This window comes from Rhea pennata, chromosome 2 (assembly GCF_028389875.1).
Source record: "Rhea pennata isolate bPtePen1 chromosome 2, bPtePen1.pri, whole genome shotgun sequence".
NCBI classification, from domain to species: Eukaryota; Metazoa; Chordata; class Aves; order Rheiformes; family Rheidae; genus Rhea; species Rhea pennata.
Genome location: NC_084664.1, coordinates 116,627,101 through 116,648,561, shown reverse-complemented (window position 1 = coordinate 116,648,561; position 21,461 = coordinate 116,627,101). Strand labels below are relative to the sequence as shown.

At 36.8% G+C, this 21,461-nt stretch overlaps 1 protein-coding gene across 1 annotated transcript in view; it reads left to right on the top strand.

The window, feature by feature from the left end:
- The window catches only part of CDH2 (cadherin 2), a 121,101-nt gene that overhangs the window by 94,335 nt on the left and 5,305 nt on the right, over positions 1-21,461 (top strand). The window contains exons 11-15 of the mRNA XM_062570245.1: positions 414-556; positions 1,828-2,061; positions 2,383-2,616; positions 4,996-5,135; positions 18,076-18,240. Of these exons, the coding sequence (XP_062426229.1) occupies positions 414-556; positions 1,828-2,061; positions 2,383-2,616; positions 4,996-5,135; positions 18,076-18,240 (916 nt within the window). The remainder of the gene's footprint in view (positions 1-413; positions 557-1,827; positions 2,062-2,382; positions 2,617-4,995; positions 5,136-18,075; positions 18,241-21,461) is intronic.

The following is a 21,461-nucleotide window of genomic DNA, read 5'->3' as shown; positions in this document are numbered from 1 at the left end:
TCCATCTCTGTCTCCTGCTTTGAGTGCTCCCAGAACATAAAAGTTAGTATGAGCAGCTTTTTTAGGTGCAGAACGAACTGCTCTCTGTAATGAGGTGTAGTAATTGAATCTGTGTGTGAATGTTACATAGTTTAAGATAACTACAATTTGTATACATTCATTTTTATATAAATCAAAGTTTCTTAAGTTACATGACAGTTTACCTGGCAGGGCACTTAAGGACAATCCTAAAATAAGATTCTTGAGTATGTCTTTTCAAGAATTCTAGCAATAAGGCTAAATAAATGGAAATCTGTAATTAAATACTATGTCCAAATACGATGTGTGTATTCAGAATACAAGTAAAAATATTTACGTTCTCTTTGAAAAGTGTCTTGCCATATAAGTAACACATCTTGTGATCAAATACACAGGTACTCAAAACTTTCAGATCCTGCCAACTGGCTGAAAATTGACCCTGTTAATGGGCAAATAAGTACAACTGCTGTTTTGGACAGAGAGTCAATGTATGTGCAAAACAATATGTATAATGCAACTTTCCTTGCATCTGACAATGGTACGTATCATTGTGTATATTTGGTATTACAAGTTTTCAAAAAGCTTCTTCTGCATATTTGAATGGCATTCTATTTTACCATGAAAATATACTTAGAATATATCTGATGGGAAGTTAAAAGCCTGTACTAATATCAGACTTCATATATTTCTCTACTTGGAAGACAGACTGAAGTGCAAGTTTGTGAGTTTGGAGAAAGACAGTGATTTATTTCTGTTAGTTAAGTCTAGAGAAAACTGAAAAAGTCAGCAGAAGACGGTGAAACACAGCCTGAGTGGGGCTGATGAGTTTTAGCATTACTATATGGGGAATAACATGCTGAAGGGGGGTACGAGTAGTTTTTTCTTCTTCTTTTCTTTTTTAAACACACTGACTTCAGCAGTTCAGGGAAAAAATTACCTTTTCAATGTCAGTTTGTTAATGAAGATTTCTGGTTAAAAATGACTCCTTTGAGTTCAGATGGAATGCTGTGCTGATTATACCCAGTATCAGAAAGCTGGAAAGGTATAATTGGGAACATTCTCACGTTAGAGGGGAAACCTGAAAAACTGCAGCTATTTACCTTGGAGAGAAGACAAATGGTAAAATTACATAAACAGATACAGTATAACAAAGATCAGCTATTTCTATTCTTTTGGCACCATTCTGGAGAGCAAAATTAAATGAAACTGGAATTAGATTTATAGAAAAAAAGAAGAGAGAAAAAAGAGAACCATTGCTAATTATACTGAGAAATTCAGTGCTGCATGTTCTCATAAATGTGTGAATTTAGCAAGGTTTAAGGAAGCATATCACATTCAATATGGATAACAAGAATGTCTAAAAGTATGAATCTGTGTTCTGAAAAGTATTAGAAAGAATTTAAATAGCATATTTGGGGTGAGAGGCGATCATAAGTATTCTATGTTATAAAAGAAATTTTCCAGAGGATAAACTATCCCAATTCTACACTACTTTTCTCTGAAGTGTTTGATGTGAACTGTCTCTGAAGAGGACTGTCTTTCTGATCAAGTAGTTACTGTGTTTTCCGTGATCTGTGGAAACGCAATTATTTGCTGAATTTTGCTGAATAGGGCATTTCTTTTTGTAGACACACTCTGTAAGGATTTGCGTGTTTACAGGAACATTATCACAGTGTTAGATTAGCTAGATAAAGTCAGAATCCCAAAACTGAGGTGTGTACATGTACGTGATAATTGAAAAGTGTTGGTGTATTATTTAACTGACTTTCAAATTGGATACAGACTCAAGAGCATTTCCTTTTCTTGAAGGAATTCCTCCAATGAGCGGAACGGGTACACTTCAGATATACTTGCTTGACATCAACGATAATGCTCCCCAAGTGAATCCAAAAGAAGCCACAACTTGTGAAACAGTACAGCCTAATGCTATTAACATCACTGCTGTGGACCCCGACATCGATCCAAATGCAGGCCCATTCGCCTTCGAGCTGCCTGACACACCTCCTAGTATTAAGAGGAATTGGACCATTGTTCGAATTAGTGGTAATTAGCGTTATAGAAATCCTAACTGTTTTAAAGGAACTGTTGCATTTACTTTGCAGTGTTTTACTTTGGTATTATTTCACGACATACAATAATTTGGTTAATATGAATAGGAAAGCACCTTAGTGTCAGGTCCCCAAAGAATAAGAATTTTTTGAGAGAGATGTTCGGAGTAATAAAGTTTTTCATCCTGAGTGTCATGTAGCGGATTAAACAAAAAATTAATGCAGAGCTCACAGACAAAATGTTTTTGCCATTACTGTTTTCAGTCCCCAAGAGTAACACCTTACCTTTCAACAAGTGCCTTATTTTCACCTGCAGGTGATCATGCCCAGCTTTCTTTAAGGATCAGATTCCTGGAGGCAGGTATCTACGATGTGCCCATAGTAATTACAGATTCTGGAAATCCACATGCGTCAAGCACGTCTGTTCTGAAAGTGAAGGTTTGCCAGTGTGACATAAACGGGGACTGTACTGACGTGGATCGAATTGTTGGCGCAGGACTGGGCACTGGCGCCATCATTGCAATTCTGCTTTGTATCATCATCTTGCTCAGTAAGTAGAGGGATCTCTTAAGCTTGGCTCTTTTGTTCCTACATTGAAAGTACCATCTTACATTTTAATGTACTGAAAAAGACTAAACAGTGATTTAAGACTCAAGTCCAGGAATTGTTGCTGTTTACTTTTATGTCTTGGACAGGTGTAAAAACTTTCTGATGATAAAGGAGTAGGAGTTTGAGAAACAGATTATTACAAGCTTTTGCATAGATACTTGGCAGTTAAGAGCATGTTCCCCATGCTAGGCTTATGGAAGAGGCTTTCCATCTGTGCCCAAGTATGCATGTTACATCAGTGAGTGACCAGGATGAAGAATGATTAGCCCTCAGAGGTCTAGCCTCTATCTGCTGCTGGCTTTGTGACTTGACACCACCCACAGCTGGTAACCATGCCTCTAAGGAATGCTCTGGTATTAGTGTTTGTAGAATATTTTATAATTTGGAAAGTAATACATCACAGCCCTTCATATAAGGCCTGACAAGCAGGCAGCCATGCAGGAAAAGAGATACTCATCTTTAAGTATTGCATAAATTGTACTGGTATTTTATTTTTCTCTCTAGTGCATTTAATAAGGAAAATGAGCAAGCATCGTAGCTAAGTGTCTGTCCAGTGCAGTAAATTGGATGCTAGCTCTCTTACACATTAAGGCTAACTGATTTCTGGTTGCAGTGGAACACAAGAAAGGGATTAACCTGTATATATATATGTATATATAAATAAAAATAAAATAAATAAAAAGAAGTCTTTGAGCCTGGCAAAGCCCATAGTGTATGCAAGGGCTATATACAATGATTTCCCCAATACCAGATGTTAGGTGTTGATTTAACAGAACCTTACTGCAATAACCAAATCCTTTAAGGTATTTTCATGTAATTACATTCCAGGTATATTGGAATTTCTTTTGATGAATGTTCTTTCTGTTTATAGTTGGAAACACATGCATTGTATTAGAAATTTATTTACTCACATTTATTCCATGTTTTTTCTCATTGTTTTCTTCAACAACTTTGGTTCATAAACAAACTATAACTGAAAAATTGTCAAGATTAAAGCAAAGTTTAAGAATGTATAGTTCTAAATTGACTTTTCCTTAGTCTTGACTGTTTTTGCCTCTAAATATAAATCTAAACTTGGGCAAGAGTCTGGTGAACAGCCAAACTAGATGCCCATGTGGGTCAAGAAACTTCGTAATATTTAAAGATCAGAATTGCTTAAACTGTATAGTGTGCCATATATTCTTGAGACATAGCAGAAAGAAATTAAAAAAAATACAATTTTTTATAAATCTCTCACTACTGGAGAGATTCCCTTGTGAAGCTAGTGGTTTATGAGGTCCAATCTTTCTTACCTTCTTTTATTGCAAGTATATTTTGCAGATGTGGAACAGATATGTGACTTTTATGGCCTGAATATGTGATTGATTCCCAAATTAAATCACTTATCATAGGTTAAGTTCAAGCATCTCTTGCTCAAGCTTCCTTGTTTTATATTAAAAAAAAAAAAAAAAAGAAAAAAGAAATGAAAAAAAAGCATAGCCAGCACTGACTTTAGGTCAACCAGGTTTACTTCTAAACTATGAGAAACTAAATAATAATGATTCATTAAATTCACTGCAGTCCAATCACTTAGCTTTACACGTATTTTACCAAAATAAGTCAAGAGATCTATTGGATAGATAGCTAGGTTGCTTTAGTATGTACTTAACTCTATAAACGCCAAAGGGTATTCTTGCAGGTTCCAACTAATGATACTAGATTTTTAAAAGGTAGCACTCTGTGCTACAGAAAGTAGAGTGTACTACGTGGCTTTGTGGGAGAGCCCAGAACTTCAGTCTGCTAGTCTGCTCTACCACGGGTACTGTGCCCAAGCCATTAACAGTATCTGTACAGGGTAGTTAAGAAAATCATGTTCTGTCCTCCAGAAAAGTTTTTAAAACCTCCTCTCCTGCTTAAAATGTTCTTGTTTGTGACTGCTTAGTTTAGTAACACTCTGCCTTTCTATTTGACATAGTTGCTAGGTGTGTGATATGACATAATTTAGTTATTCTACATCTGCTTAGGCTATATTAGCAAGTTTACTAGATGAAAGGCTTGTTTAACAAACTATCAGGAAATATCCCTGAGTTTTCAGGTAGAGCTACCTGAACAGTTGTGCTAGTTCCTATATAGGGCTGGTGTAGTTGGCAACAAAAGAAAAGAAGCTTGTCTTTCTTGAAAGGAAACCTGAGCTGATTATCTTATTCATCTTGGATTACTGAAATGTCACATCTAGATCAGCCAAGGCCAGCAGCAATCTCTTGGTTTAAGTTTGCACAGTTTTCTGTGGCTGTACTTCAGAGTCAAGACATGTTTTTGTATCTTCCCTTTTACAATGCAGTTTTAGTTTTAATGTTCGTGGTATGGATGAAACGCCGTGATAAGGAGCGTCAGGCCAAGCAGCTTCTGATTGATCCAGAAGATGATGTGAGGGACAACATTCTGAAATATGATGAAGAAGGTGGTGGAGAAGAAGATCAGGTGAGAAATGATAAGTGATTTTATGTAAAGATTCGTGTTTCACACTGTGCTTGATCTATTTCTGTTTCTTTTGACACATTGTTATAAGTAGCCAGTTTTTGCATCAAATACTACAGACACTAAGTTAAAATTTCAAAAACCTAAAAGACCACATTGCTTTTCCATGTCATTTTTTGCTGTTCTAGAGGTGTCAACTGCCTGTCTTTTGGATGAGGTGTAAAACTAGTATCTGGCCCACTTACAAACTTTAAAATAGTCATGGCATTCTGGCCATATTCCAATATGTGCAGTTATATTTAAATGTAAAATTAAATTCACTGTCATTTCAGTCTGTAAACATTTTTCACTCTTTGTCCAAGGTAGCATTGTACAGAATCCCTAGTGCAACATGGCTAATATATGCTACTCAAAATATAACCCTTTTTTGGTGGTGGATGAGTGCCTTTCTGGATGTTTGGTAATGTTGGCTATTGACAAATTAGCCGCTGCTGGGATTTGAGTTTGGAAAGTTTTTGTTTTAAGTAGCTGTCAGGGCACATCTGTATTTATTCAGATACCTCTCCAGTCAGGTCCCATATGCATTTACTCTCATAGCACCTCTGAATGGATCACTGCTGATATTTCAGAGGACTGAGAGTGAAGTTTATATACTAAAAATAGCTTAATTTTTCCTTTCTTTCCAAGTTAGTAAATTTCCAAGTGGTGCAGTTTCTTTCCTTCAGAGGAGATTTATTAAATGCTTTATGAGCATGACAAACAGTAGATTTATGCATGTTATTAGTGGTAGAAGTAAGTGTAGTAATTACAAAGTGAACAGTGCATAAAATGAGCCTAAGAAAATTTTCAGTAAAAAGCCTTGAAAAATTCAGTATAATTCTTCCACACATCCCCAGTCACAGTCATCCAGCACTTAAGTTATCTGAGAAGTATCTCTCTTCACTGCTACAGACATTTATAGCTTCCCTCTGTTCTTTTGTTTGTCTGTCTGAAACTTGTATTCCCCTTAGCAATTTCCATGCTTCATGTATTTCCCCAGGTATTATTCCTAGTTCCTGGCTTTTCTACATGACTTTATTTTTAAGCAGTTTGCAGAGGAAACTTCAGCTTATGCAATTTTGGAAAATTGCTTATGTTGCTGATTAAACCGAAGACAACCCTTTGAGATTGTATGTATTCAAGTTGTTTATATACAGATAGTTTTGAGTAAAAGAATTGCATCCAATCTGTGCATCTGTTATCTTACAGATGAATTACAAGTTTAAAAACATCAAGAAACTGAGAACTAATTTTCCAGTTCACATATTGCCAGCTCTTGTCCACCCACAATTCTTTGCAGGAGCTATTTATCATTTTTTCGCATGATTTGGATTTTTAATTATAGTCCACACAATCCTCAGGACGGAGTCAGTAAAGGGCATAGAATATATGCTGTTCTTTGAGAAGGTCGTAGGTGATGCTAAAATAGAGTTGGGAGAGGTTGTGCTGCAGAGCAGAAACCTTATGTATTGTAGCAATTCCACAGAGAAGACTAAAATACTTAACAGTTTTAGAAATAGTGCTGAAACCAGCCTTGTATCCATCTCGCATTATGCTTATCTCTAGTGAATGTGGTGTCTTCAGGAGTTTTGTAGCCAGGGAAGTGCAGCAGGAGACAATGCTGTGGGCATGCAGTAATGCTTAGCAGGATGTAAACCATTCATAAATGCAGCATTTTGCCCGTTATGGATGAGCATGCATTGAAAGACAGAGCTGTCAATAGATGGGGTAGCATTAAAGTGGTAAGAAATGGAGAATGAGGGTCATTTCCTCTCCCAGTGATTCCAAAAAGCACCTAGAAACAGGGAGATTCAGACATTTTTAGAAAATTAAGTGGCTTTTAGCTATGACTCCCCTGCTCGCTTTCTTAAGACAGAAACTTTGAGGCTATTGTTGCAAATTACCACTGCCAGCTATGTAGTTCAGCTACGCTGGTCCCTGTTGTGAGCCATTGAGCAGAACACATTAGTGTCTGATGGTCTAAAGAAACTTTATACACCCAAAACGTAACAAACATCATAGGAAGAGAAGAAGAAAAACTTGCAAAAAAAAGTAGCAAGTGTTTATAACCACTTCTTTAACAAACTTTTTAGACCACTGTGTAGGTAAAAAGAAAGGAGCAGGTTTTCCCACAGCTTCAAAGATAAGAATTTTTGCCTCTCCAAAACATCCAAGTAGAGAGCACAGGCTTTTAACTTAAATTAACTGTCTGAGATGGATGATGGGAATACATTTTGTCTTTATTTTCAGGGAAATGTTTTTACTTTGTTTATATTGGTTTGACATTTTGCCATGTGAAATCTGAATTTCTGTCTGTGCTTAATTAGTTGATAATATTTCCTAGGTTCACTTATTTAACATCATTGTACCCCAGCAGCTCCATGGAAAGAGGAAGGATAAGCATTTGAAATACTTAAAGAATTTTCCTGCAAGTAATGATCACATCTTTGCAAACTGTGGCTTAGCAAAATACTGCACAAGCAAAGCTGTGTACAGACCATTCCAAACAATGGACCTTGGCCATCAAGGTCTTTGTATGTTTGACAAAGTTAAAGAGCCTTTCCTCTCTAGTGTTCCCAAAAAAACATAGGAGACTGCCATTAAAATCTGTTTTTAGAATAAGGCCTCATAGGGCAAAACCACAACTGTTCAATTAAAGTCAGGAAAAATTATTTAATGTCAAGCTTGCATGCACAAGTCATCAGCGAATGGCAGAGAAAATTTTTAATGTTGATGTTAATGTTCTCTGATGCACTCTCCCAAAAAACATCAGGACTGACTGTGAACAAGCATCTTCAGCGGGAGACAGTGCATAAAGTGATTCCACAGCACAGAACCATCCGACAAAGCCTGTACCTCATTCAGTAAAAGGAATGCTCAAAGCTTCAGCTGAATTTCAGAGGAAACACAGCATGTTTTAACAGCTTCAGATGTTTTCATAATGCACGGCTTTGAAAATTACTTATTTTTGTTTATAACAAGCAAATTATTTAGGCATCTTTTAAAATCAAATGTTTCCTGAATCAGTACTTGAAGGTTTGTCTTGTATGACCTCATCTTTCTCCTGTTTATACCAAGTGTTTAGGTGACATGAGGATTATGGTTGGCAGGGCTTGGAGATAAGTGATATGATTAATGACTGTATCCTGAACAAAAGTACTTTTAGACTTCTTTTTTCATTTGGGGGTTTTCTTTAGTTAGAAGCTATGCAGTTGGATTTCTTACCTTTCATGGCAGACAGACAAACTCTTAAAGCATGTTCATCATCTTCCTCTCAGACTCTTTCTACAGGAAATTAAAGTCGCCAGTAACAAGTTTGATTAGTTCCATATTTAGACTAGTTCCTCTGAATCATAGCAACTGTCAGCAAAAAGGTGGAATGCTTGGGGTTTTTGTTTGTTTGGTTTTTTTTTTTGTTTTGTTTTTTTTTTGTTTTTTTCCTAAGCTATCATTTCTAAGATATTACGATATTTGTCATAAAAGAGCAGTTGATTCTGTCTTGGAGACTGCTGTTAATCCCATGTGAGGCCTTCTTGACTCTCAGATAAGTGATATTTTGTTCAGTCTGATAGAGTGAGTGCATGCTTGTAAAGAGAAACGAGACTCTTGAATGGTATGTCCTCTTTCCCTAGCCTGATAGGCTGCAGAGGCAATGCTCATTTTTGGTTGGAATAATGTACTGAGGGTTGTGTGATCTCTATAGCAATTGAGAAAAATACTTCCAATTCCCACAGCCAGAAAAACTCTAGAGCTGTTTGTCATAAGTAATGTTAGCCTGCTCCCCACTGAAGAGTGTTGTCAACACAGGAAATGTTCTGAATTTTTTTATTTAAACTTACATTTTCTGGAAATCTGGACAGTAAAACTGCTCTGAAAGCTGTACAGCACCTGTATCATTCAAGGCAGAAACATTTTTTCCTAGTGTCTGGAAAGATCACTGTTCTGCCAGGCATTTCTGGACAAAAGCTGATATCCTGAGTGGATAGTAGGGGGCAGGAGAAGGAAGAGATACTCCTGGATAGAAAGAGATAGAAAGTCTGTACCATTTATTCTCAGGATTTTGTGTATAATATTTTCCATTTGTAACAATTTGGCTACCTGAGTACAGGCAGTGGGCCAGGAGTAGCTTTGAGTCATCATTCCACTAAAGTCAGTAGGGCTGTATTTTTGTTATGTTTTTTTTTGTTTTTTTTTGTTTTTTTCCCCTCAGTTATTCCATCTGAATGTTTGACCCAGCAGTTTTGCTGGGGGTGGAAGGAGGGGAAGCATTACTGTGTGCTTTGCTCTGAGGTGGATGCTCTTAGTTTAGGTACAGATTCTGCTGTTGACAGTGACAGTCTTTGGTTATTAACAGACCATGTTATCTAGAGGTTGTAGAGGGATCTAGAGGGATAAGGGACAAATGACTAATATCCTCCCCTGACACGACATACATTCAATTTTTAAACTTCAGTCAGTTCTAACTATCAGAACCAGTAGTGGGTCGAACGTTTAAGCACTTAGCACGTATTCGCAGCATCATTGAAGCATAGAGCAGTCACTGCCCAGAAGAACCACTAATTTGTTTCAACCTGTATCTCAGACCATTGATGTGATTTACATTGAGGCAGTGGGTGTTGACCTGGTAACTATTGAACTGGAAACTGTGTATTTCTTCCATTTAATTGCCTTTGTAACCTTTCCTTTAGTAAATTACAAAAGATGATCCTCACATCTCCTTTGAGCCCAATTTTATAGTTTTTTTTTTTTTCTGAATTTTAATAGCATTTGATCATGCAAGTGTCCCTGTTGAAGTAAATAGTCTAGGTGGTATGCCTTGAACCTTTGCAGATCTTCATTTTGAACATGTATTTTAATTTAGCCCTCCGCCGCCTTTAGCACTAGAGTTTTCAGCAGAATAATTTTGCTATTATTCAAAGTATTTTTCTTGCTAAGAGCTCTGTATGTTCCTTCCTAGCTCACTTTTCTTCAGTCTATTCAGACATTACTCAACAGTTTGCTTTTTTGTCATTTTTTCATTACAAGTTTATATAGAGAAAGTAGCATTTATTTTAAAATTTATAATAATAATTAAAAATATAATTGACTATTTTTATGTATGAATGGATCTAAATTCTAAATAGGAATTGCATGTATTCATTTAACATATGCCTGAGTAATCAGACTCATTTATTAAAAAAAAAAAAAAAAAAAAAAAAAAAAAAAAAGTAGCTTTGTTCCAGCATTTGTGTGTCCTTGATGAAATTATTGAGTAATCCTCTGGGGGGGAAAAAAATCAGAGATTTATTGGGGGGTGAATTTTTAGAGTGTTTTTTAATGTCAAACCTGTCTTGATGCCTGCGTCTTAAGATTACGTTGGTCTTATGTTGCAGACTTTTTTAATATAGCCTCTATAAGCAATATTCTCATGTTTATAATCTACTCTGTCAATATATGATTATATTTTATTTTCACCACCCTATCTGAAAGTCATTGAGATCATTTAGTCTCCCTTTTTAACCTTTATTTTGTATTGCATTCAGATTGGAACATACTTTATGTTAAGAGATTTTAATGATAATGAATGAAATAACTGTTGTTAATATTGTAGATGCCTAGGAATATCTTATCATTAGAATGAAGTTATTTTGGGGGTTCTGTTGGCTTACTAAGGCTTTATTTTTTGAATGGGTGACTCATGCAGTGCTCCTGCAGAGGAATTACTGTCATTCCTAGGTGAATCTTTATCTCATCGTAGGAAAAGTAATGTTTCCATAATTCCATTACAGAATTATTTTGTGTTTTATTTTATCCTGTCTAGAACCTTTGCCCATTATTGTGTTTTATCTGCACCTGGAGTTTAACTTTCACCTTTTTTATTATTAAAAAAGATAAACTGACTTCTTGGTTATCTTAAAAATGATTACTTTGTAGTGCTGCAGATGTATCTGTAATAAAAATAAATGAGAAAAGCAATATGGCAGAAAGTAACAGAAAAGTAAGCAGCAAGTAAAGAGCAGCTGCTGGCACAATCATTTTAACTAGCTTCCCACCTGTAGCCTAGATCTAGTGATTCTTCTGTGCTTAGCCTTTTTTGGAGCCTCATTATTTCAGCAGAAGTAAGATTTAGAGTGTTTGGACAATTTTACAGAATTAGGGCAAAATTTTATGTGCAAATTTCTTGCAGTTTTTTAGGGTAAGGTTTGGTGATTGGGGGAATGGAAGGATAAAATGTAGCAGGATTGGTTTTCACTTGCTTTTCCTTTGGTTTTTAAAGGACCTTGACATCTGTCTCTGGCAGAATCAGTTGTATGTGTTTAAAATATTTCCTCCCTTGCTTCTCCACCACGTTTCTCTATTAGAGTAGATAGTGATTCTCTTTGTAACACAAGGGCAAAGCAGAACATGTGTTTTCTCCATAGGTACTTCAAGTGACAGTCTGGTGTATCCTTTTAACCCCATAATGAAATTGGGTTGCGTTAACGTACCGTCCTATAAAATGGATAGGTGAAAAACAAACTTCTGCCACGGCTGCTTTACGTGCACTTAGACCACTGCAGCTACTTCTGTCTAGTGAGTGGCAGTTAGAGCACTCTCAGTCCAGTTAAATGATCCAGTGACAATTAAACTGATTATTTTTTCCATTGGGTTAGGTCTGAATGTTCATGTATCTTCACAAAGGCCAAATGCCTTAAAAATGAGAAAAAGGTGTAGTGATATTGTTATATTAGTCATATGCCTGGACTATGTTCTTGCATAGTTCTATGTAAGGCTTTAGTTCTATTTAAGGATCAAAACCTAGTCATCCCTAAAAGCGTGTAACACAGCCTAATGAATGGCCAGGAAATGCACTTTGAGATAAGAGAGAAGTTGGATTCATAAAGCATTAATGAATGGGTCAAGTCATGTTATGTGTACCAGTATGCATTACTCTCATTGTGTTAAAAGGAATTTCCTAGTAGTGAGAAGCATGATTAAAATGAAATTTTAAGAAGTAAATATTATAGGAGTCTAGAACTGTGGAAGTTCACCACCTTATGGAAGTTAAATATGAAAATAGCTACTAGGGAAATTAAGTCAGCACTTGGATATAGTTAACCTAATTTAGGTGGAGCTCACATGAATCATATGCTGTTGCTTTATAAGTTTTATAAGTTTCCAGTATTTTCAGAGGTATCTCTCTGGGAAAAAAAAAATCCTGTCTATGGATAGTTTATTTTTTTGCCAAGAACTTCAATAAATCTTCTAAAATTCAAACACAACCAGAACAGCTAATCCAGAATAGAATGTTTACATTGCATCTGTCCTGTTCAGAAGGGGCAACAGCAGAGGACAACCTACCAATGATAGTATGACATAATGCAGGGGCATACACAAAGGCCTTTGTTTTCCATCCTTTACAATATGTCAATACCTGAAAAAAACGTATGTGTGGAGAATAGAGAAGCCTGATCAAACTTGGTCCATATCAGATATATGATTTTTGTTTCCTGTCCAGGCGAAAACCTGGTATACAAATGTATTTGAGTAAGTATGACTGTATGGGATCTAAAATATGCTAGTGTTTTATTTCATCTACATTCTTAATGAGTTGACTTACAGATTTGGGCATGATAGACTCTTCTGTCAGAGGAGATTCTTAGGCAGTGTGAAGATAATGTGTAGGACCATCCATGGAGCTCTGATATGGAAACGGTGTGGTGCCTTTTATTACTTTTGTTACAGAGAAGTTGCATGAGCTCACTCAGTTTCTTCTGTAAGTGTATGTTGTGCTGTGGTAGGATCAGGGAAGGACATGTCTGTATTTTAAGGACTTGCAGTCTTTTTGAAGTCCCTTCTTTCACTCTATGTCCACCCACTCTTAGCCTATAATTTGTCCTATTTTGGAGCTGAGTTCATCACCACTTCTAGTGACACACCACTTCTGTTAGGTACACAGAATCACAGAATGATTGAGGTTGGAAGGAACCTCTGAAGATCATCGAGTCCAACCCTCCTATTCAAAGCAAGGTTACCCAAAGAAGATTGCTCAGGACATTGTCCAGTCAGGCTTTGAATATCTGGAAGGCTAGAGACTTCACAACATCTCTGGCAATCTGTTCCAGCGTTTGACCGTGTTCACCTTAAATGGAATTTCTTATATTTCAATTTATGCCTGTTGCCTCTTGGCCATTCACTGGATACCCCTGAGAAGAGTCTGATTCTGTTTTCTGATTGTTTGTTTGTTTGTTTTTAACTGTTTCCCATCGGGCCTTTATACATTTTAGTAAGATCCACTCCCTTCAGCCATCCCTTCTCCAGGCTAAACAATCCTACTTCTTTTAACTTCTTATCATATGAGAGATGCTGCAACCTCTTCATCATCTACATAGTCCTTTGCCAGACTTGTTCCAGTATGTCTATGTCTGTCTTGTACTGGGAAGCCCAGAAGTGGCATAGCACTGGGCTCACCTGAGCTGACTAGAGAGGAAGTGACCATCCCTTGACCTGTTGGCAACAGTCTTCCTAATGAAGCCGAGTACACTGTTGGCCACCTTTGCTGCAGGGACACATTGTTGGCTCATGTTCAATTTGTTGTGAAGCAGAACCCCCAGGTCATTTTCTGCAAAGCTGCTTCCCAACTAATGAGCCTCAGCCTGTGCTGGTGCATGGGGTTATTCCTCCCCGGGTGCAGGACTTTGCACTTCCCATTTTTGAACTTGATGAGATTCCTCCCTTCCTTTCCCCAAGCTGCTGAGGTCTTCCTGAATGATCGTACTCCATCTGGTATGTTAGCCACTCCTCTCAGTTTTGTATCATCTGCTAATCTGCTGACGATGCACTACCTCCCATCACCAGGTTATTAATGAGGTTATTAAGCAGTATTGACCCCCAGGTACTCTGCTAGTGACTGACCAGTCCAGCTGGACTTCATACCACTGATCACAACCTTCTGACTGGCTGTTCAATGGAGAGATGACATTTTTTTCACTAGAGGAAGTTGTTTAACAAAAGAGATTTTGAAAGTTGCATTATCTTTTTGCACTATGAATCAGTGATTACTGGGAAATATAAAATGGTCTATTCTATTCTGGCCATTCCTTCTATCCAAGTTGAGATACTTGGACTGTGCTTCCAGATATTGTGAATCATAAAGAAATACTTGAACTCTTTTTACCTGCGTACTTGGTGAGATGGTTCACTTCTAGGTGACAGGCTAAGCTGGTTGACACTTTAGTACTGTCTCAGTTGGATCTCATTTCAGGAATGAGGCAAGAGCAAGTGATGGTGTCAGCTTTTGCTTAAAGCTGTCCAGCACTAAGTGAATAGCTAATAAGGTCACTCTAAGCATATTCTTTTCTTTTTTCTTTTCTTTAATATTTACCACCAGCTATTGAAAAGGTGGCTGTCTAGTCTCAGCCAATTAGAGCAGTTCCGCTTATGAACAAGGGGAAAGACAAAGAATCATTCAGCTTGCTTTGCTCAAACCCACATGCTAGAATGGAAGGCTTTTGTCTCCCTGTTGGCTGTGTAGACTTAGACAAATAGATTAGTTTTAATGTCTGGTTTCTGAAGGCCCGAGTTTACTGAAATGAGTACAACCCAGATGCAGAGTTGTCAGAGTCAGAAAGGGAACAAACTAGTACATGTTTTAACTACCTTCCAGTAGGAGAACCAGTATTAGGTTCTTCTGGATGAGCTTAGATGGGGACAGGAAGACGTTTGAGGGGGGGAAACCTCAAATCCCCAGACTGGAGTTGCTCAAATCCAAATTGAATGGAGGGGAGAAAGGATTTACTGGAGTTAGGGCTAAACAGCAGAAATAAGGAAATAAATGCCTCTGACGGATTTAGTAGTGATAGAAGTTGGATGCTCTCAAACTTTGCTCAAGTATGTCTCCAAAGTAGGACCCAGCCTTTTCCTCATTAGCCTCTCAGCAGATTCAAATGGTGAACAGATGATATGGAGGAAGAAAGGAACTCGGACAAAGCATTGCTGATTTGTGTTCCTGGAATTAAGTGGAACATTCTGGGTCGTTATTTTTACTCCAAACTGAATGCCCCGACCTACTCCAACATGTTTTGTTCATTCTCTGATGTGTCATATTTTTCCATTAAGTTGTCATTTCTGCAGCTAACTGTGCTAACAAACTCTGCTAGAAAGTAAAGTTATGTTCAGGAGCTTTAGATAATGCAGGAAACATTTTTCCATTTGTCTAGCTGTGAAAGCAACACTGAGCAAAGAAAGAGCTGGAATTTCAGCAGTTCTAAACAGCTTAAACACTGGCTCTTTAAAATATTTTTCAGTCTTTTACTTTGTAATAATTTAGTAGGGTTGACTTCAGATTGGAAACAGCTAGAGACCTTACATGAGACTGTGTGTATATGGTCTTAACCTATTTTTGGGGAGACTGTGGATGACTTGCCATACCTGACTGGTGTACAGTTGGTATTGATTTTAATGAGAGAACTGAGACTCTGTAGTAATAAGCAGAATGGATCTTCTTTTCCTGTCCAAGACACTAATAGACCTGTAAAATAGATTTCCTCTTACAGAAGACTGGAAGTCAGTGTCATAAATCACCCTAGAGAAGAAACCAAAAATGGGAGTCCACATAAGGGGTGTTTTCTGCACTGGTGTTGCCTTGCGGAAGGGAGCTGTATTTGTAGCTACAGAACCTAGAGATGTTTTGGAACAATGCATATACATAAGAGGAGGGCCTTAAATGTGAAGATACTAGACTGCCTAACTTGTTTAATGTTACATTTCTATGTGACTGCTAATTAAAAAAAGAATTGGCTGATTGGGAGTGGGTAGAAAAAACGTTTTATCATTATAAAAATGAAATGACTAGATAAGCCCTTGTGGTTTTAATATTTGTATTTAACCATACCTCTTTTAATTCCTCCATATAAAAATGGCTAACTTTTTAAAGAGTATTTTTAATTTCTCCTTACTGGTGTTTTCCACCTTTGTCTTCTGGGTTACATCAGAGTTTTATGAAAAGCACTTTTATGTTACATATTTATGTATTCTATGAAGTATGTTCTCTTCTATTTGATAGGATGCTCTGTTCTGATAGTGTGCATCTGAACTGTTTTTATTTTACTTAATGAAAATGGAATAGATAAAAAGTTCTGTTTACATCCATTTGTGTATTTCATGGAGGTCTCTTAGTATTCTGTTTCATGCATTAAGAACTGAAGTGTAGAAGTTCCAGCTCTGCCCCAAGGAACTTGCAATCTAATTAAAACATATGAGACTGCAGTCTCAGAGCTAGCAGAGCTGTTACATCTTTTTGGACTACGTGTTTGTGTGCAGTCAGCAGAGGACCTAAATAACAAATTAGAAGGTGTAATTTATTTGATTATCAGTTACAGTTCTCCCAGCAACATACCCTTTTTGTCAGCAGATCTCTCCTCTTGTTGGAAAGTATGAGACTTTTCATTAGTCTGTTTTTGGGGGTCACACTAAGTAATATTCTCAAAATGACCTGCATCCCATGAAATGACAGCAGAGATTAAATGCTTGTGTTCCTTCCTTAGGAGCTATTTAGGAACCATTGAAAATGTAATTCTCTGCACAGAGAGCTTCCAGCATGTTGAGATTATAAATAAGAATTTTACCTAAACAAGACTGTTGAAAAATAGAGACTGATAATAAGAGATTTTTTTTTCCAAGAGCATGTTTCATATAGTTTAACTTCTTGCATACCTTCCTTGAAGTGCATCTGAGCCTGCAAATACAAAGCACGATGATGTGGAGTGGAAAGGATAGCAATACATGACTTGGTGTTTATCAGAAGATAAATACGTTGAATCCTTGTTCCTGGAAAGAAAATACAATTCTTCTGGAGATATTCCCAAGAAGGAGGCTGTTTTGACAAGTTAGTCTACAGCCTCCCTAATCCTCGACTACCCTATGCTTGTGTGGTATGGGAGGATGTTCACAGGTTTGAGAGCTTATTTAGGATGCACCCCAGTTGCCTGGATTACTTGTGGGGTAGGATATCAGGTATATAATAGAGAAAACATGAGCCCCAGCCCACTGGTAGCTCGTGGATTTGTTTTAGTTTAAGCTTTTAAGCATGGTTGGTCTTGTTCTGTGTTTCTACCAGTGTGTAGTGCAAAGGGATCCTACAGCATGAGTACATTCTAGTCATTTGCAACAGTGAGGTGAATGATAATGCTGAAGAACATCACACTGCGCAAATAGTATCCAGACATATCTATCTTAAATGCATAAACATCCATCTAATTAAAAAACCTACATATGTACATATTGCTTATCGGAATTCATAGTGCTATGTTAGCTTCATCAGCCTGCCAGAGTTTGAAACGATGACATCAAGTGCTTAATAAATAGATCCACAAGTAATCTTTAAAAGTGCTTAGAATTAAGGCCAAATCTGAGCAGCTTTGAACTCCTTGTGTCATTTTTCCCCTTCTGGCTTTCATATTATGGAAGTTACATGAAAGCATCAAGGAGTCCTAAACTCATTCTTTGAGAGCATTATAAAACATTGCAGAGCAGTGCACTTGCTTATTTCTCAGAATGAGTGTGTCTAGCATTTATTTGCTTAGAAAAATAAAAGTTGGATTTACTTCACTCTATGCATGCAGTAAATCATCATTACTAAGCAGTGTTTAGTCTCTTAATAGTGCTACTCTAATCCTTGCTTCTCAATGGAAAATTCATGAGAAGCTCTTCAAATCTGATGAAACAGAATCAAAAAAGTAGACTCAGGGAGTAGAAATCAGATAACATCCTGTTGGTATGTAAATAATAATTTTTTAGCCTTTATTCTCAACAAGTGTTGCAATTCTCAAAATAAAACTTCTGATCAAATGATGCCTTCTGTGTCTGCTCCTTTTCCTCCTCATATTTGCCCTGACAATACCGTTTAAAATATCCTAACGTACTGTCTTTGTTTCATATTTTGCAGGATTATGACTTGAGCCAGCTCCAGCAGCCTGACACTGTAGAACCAGATGCCATCAAACCTGTTGGAATCAGGCGACTTGATGAAAGGCCAATCCATGCAGAACCTCAGTATCCAGTCAGATCAGCTGCTCCTCATCCTGGTGACATTGGGGACTTCATTAATGAGGTAAAAGAGAGAAAAAGAATTCCCTTGTAAGATGTGATAAGCTTTTATTTGTTGTTAATTGTACTGTGCATGAATAGCTGTTATGTTTGAATGTAGTAACTTTTTAAAACTTACTTAAACAAAGTCTTACTAGATAGAAGTAAATATGTCCTTTTAAAGTGCAGACAAATTTAATTAACTCATTCAAACAGAAAGGGAAGATATATCAATTAACTTCTATACATTTGCATTAATTACAATCATAATGTGTTATCAGCCATAACCACAGTATCTCCAAGCAGGATTATTCCATGGATTCCTAGTAATAAATAGAGTAACAAAATTATAGTTCACCCTAAATTCATTTATTAATTCAGAGTAATTTAATAATGGAAGAAGTTCATTTTCATTTTCTTTGTACATTACCCGTTGAATCCAGATAATAGTGGAAATTCAGTACCTTCAATAAGACCGAAAGAATTCCATCAAATACGATTAGTGAGCAGGGAGGGCAGCTAAATTAAATTTATGTAAGTGCTTTTGATACTGGTTTTGTCTAAGAGCTTTAGAAGTCTTTGCATTATCTTTTGATTCTTCCAAACTAATAAAGATAAATGTAAGAGTCAGATTATACCAGATAACTTACAGTTCTGAAAGAAATACTCCTCTGCAAATATTTGTTTCATTATTTCTATCATGAGTGAATCTAAAATCAATGGTTTGTGGAATTTAAGATACCACAGTGCAATGTGTGTGTTGTGCTTGCTATATATAGGAAAACAAATAATAAAAAAAATACAACCTAAAAGAAATGTGAACTATATTCTATGGATGAATAATAGTAGTTAATTATATTCTCTAATTTTCCTTGGCATCTTCCTTGGCAATTGCAGCTGGGCAAGTATTGTAGAACTGTTTTTGTGAATATGTTTTTTCATGTCTGCCTTAAAGAAAAAGCAGGTGAATATACTGAAGTCTGTCTTGTGTTCGCAAACTGCAAAAAAATAATTTTGCTCCTAATAAGGTATACAATGATGCAATTTTAAAGAAACTACAAAGAGATGACTAACAGAAAGCATATGTAATATTCCCATTAGACAATGTATTTTAAGACTGTGCAGGTTTAGGAAAAAGATGGATTAGAAAGAAATGTCTTGACAAAATTAACTTTTACATGCCTTTACATTTCTACATAATACTTTAGAAGGCCAAAATCTATTTTTAGTAAATATCGGAGCCAATAAAAAGCTGGCCCTGACAGTACACACATAAGAATATGTTTGTGCTCTTTTCCCATCTTCCTCCAGACAGTCACTGAGTTTTCCATCCTGTTCTCACCTAGGTGTTACCAGACACTCCCCACCTGGCAAGCAGTGGGGAAGTATCGCATACCCCGTCAATTGCTCCTCACTACTTTGATTTCTCTGTTCCTCACAGCGGGATTATAACATGTTCTCTACACAGCCATATCACAGAATGAGTGTAATTCTCCTGGAAAGCCAGAAAGAGACTAGAGTTTGTCCAGCCTCCTATAATTTATAAATTGCTCAGCAAGCTGTTCTTACAGTACTATTTCCATAAGTTATATATTCTGGGAGAATATAACATCAGTGTTTACAGGCGGAGCTGTAGAAACAATAGGTGCTGTTTTGATTTAATCCAGTGTGCTTAGATACAGTATGGATGAGCAGGGAGCCATTTTCTTACTGTTCTCTGTTGTATTAGATCAATACCTTCCTTTATTGGACCTTGCCCTCCAGCAAAGCTTACTCCAGCTCCTGTCACACAGCACAATGATTTAAATAGTGCCAATAACTCCAAAATAAGATCAACCTTGGAAATACATGTATGAAATCACAGAAAACATGGCAATTTTCTTGTTCTGCAAGTTAACTCAAAATAAATTATATCCTCTGATTAAAAGAAACAGTGAGGCAGATAACCGTGTTTCAAGCATTATAATTTAGCTGGGGTTTTTTGTTTTGTTTTGTTTTCCTTAAAAGGCATTGCTTTTGTAGGATTCCACAGCAACATGTCATTCTAGTATGCAGCATTTCACCTAGGCTTCTTTACAATCGTCAAAAGGGGCTAAGGATTGTTCATGCTCACTCTGTTGTGCCAAAAGTCTGAGCAAATTGGAAGTTTTGTTTCTCCAAAACAGTTTATCATCTTAGTGTTTTATGTTAACATTTCGTATGGCAAATATGATTCAAAAAAATTATTGGCAGCAAAAAACCAATCCCGCTTTCCTTGTAGTACTTACTATTACTTACTAAGTTTTCAAATGATCTTTGGCTAGAGTACAAACATTCAGGCTGTACAGTTTTTCAGACTCCCCTCAGAACATTCCACCTATAGTTCCTTGTAAGCAATCCTAGAAACAGTACACCCAAACTGGTAAATTCCTCTCAGTTTTACTTGAAATAAGTGGAAAAAATCTCTGGTAAAACCTTGGCAAAATACCAGATATTTCTTAGGACAACTCATATAAAAGTTGTATTGAACTATGGAAACAAGATAGTAAGTTAAGAAAGAGCAAAGTTAATATTCCCTAGTTTGCATCCGGATTCAATGTAATTCGTCTGATGGTCGCACCATAACTTTTTCGTTAAGCAGCTTTGCATCTGCATCTCCCAATGCATCTGCAAAACACACCTGGTCACTAGCAGAGCAGGGAGGCTTCCTTGGAGTTGTTGGTACCTAAGTAGTAAAATCTGTGTATTTACGCCATTGAAAAGATGCAACACTGCTAGAGATCAGTCTGATTTTCTGGAGTTTCTCCTTTTTCTAGTGATCCTGATCACTCTGGTGTTTTGGGATGCTGGCCCATGTGCAGGAATTAATCTAGCCTGTTCAATGCTCACCGGCACTTCAGATGTATCACCAGGATTGTGCAGATTGGCTTCTGAATTACCGTAATTTTTAATTCAAAAAATATAAGTTATTCATTTCAAATTTTGGAGAGTTTATCTACCACCATCTGAAAAAGTACAGGGTATTTTTTTTCCCTCTTACTTTTGTTACAGAGCCATAGAAACAAAAAAATGAAGGAGACTTAGTGGGTCATTTTGTTTCTTTCCCTTTGGCAGTAAGTTGTTTCTTTTGGTATATTATTTTCTAGTTGTCATCAGCTGTATTAAATCTACCTAACTCAGTGAGGCATACATATGAGTGTTTTGTACTGTTCTAATGACTTGTCAGTTGAAAAACAAGTTAGAAGTACAATAAAACCTTCAACTATT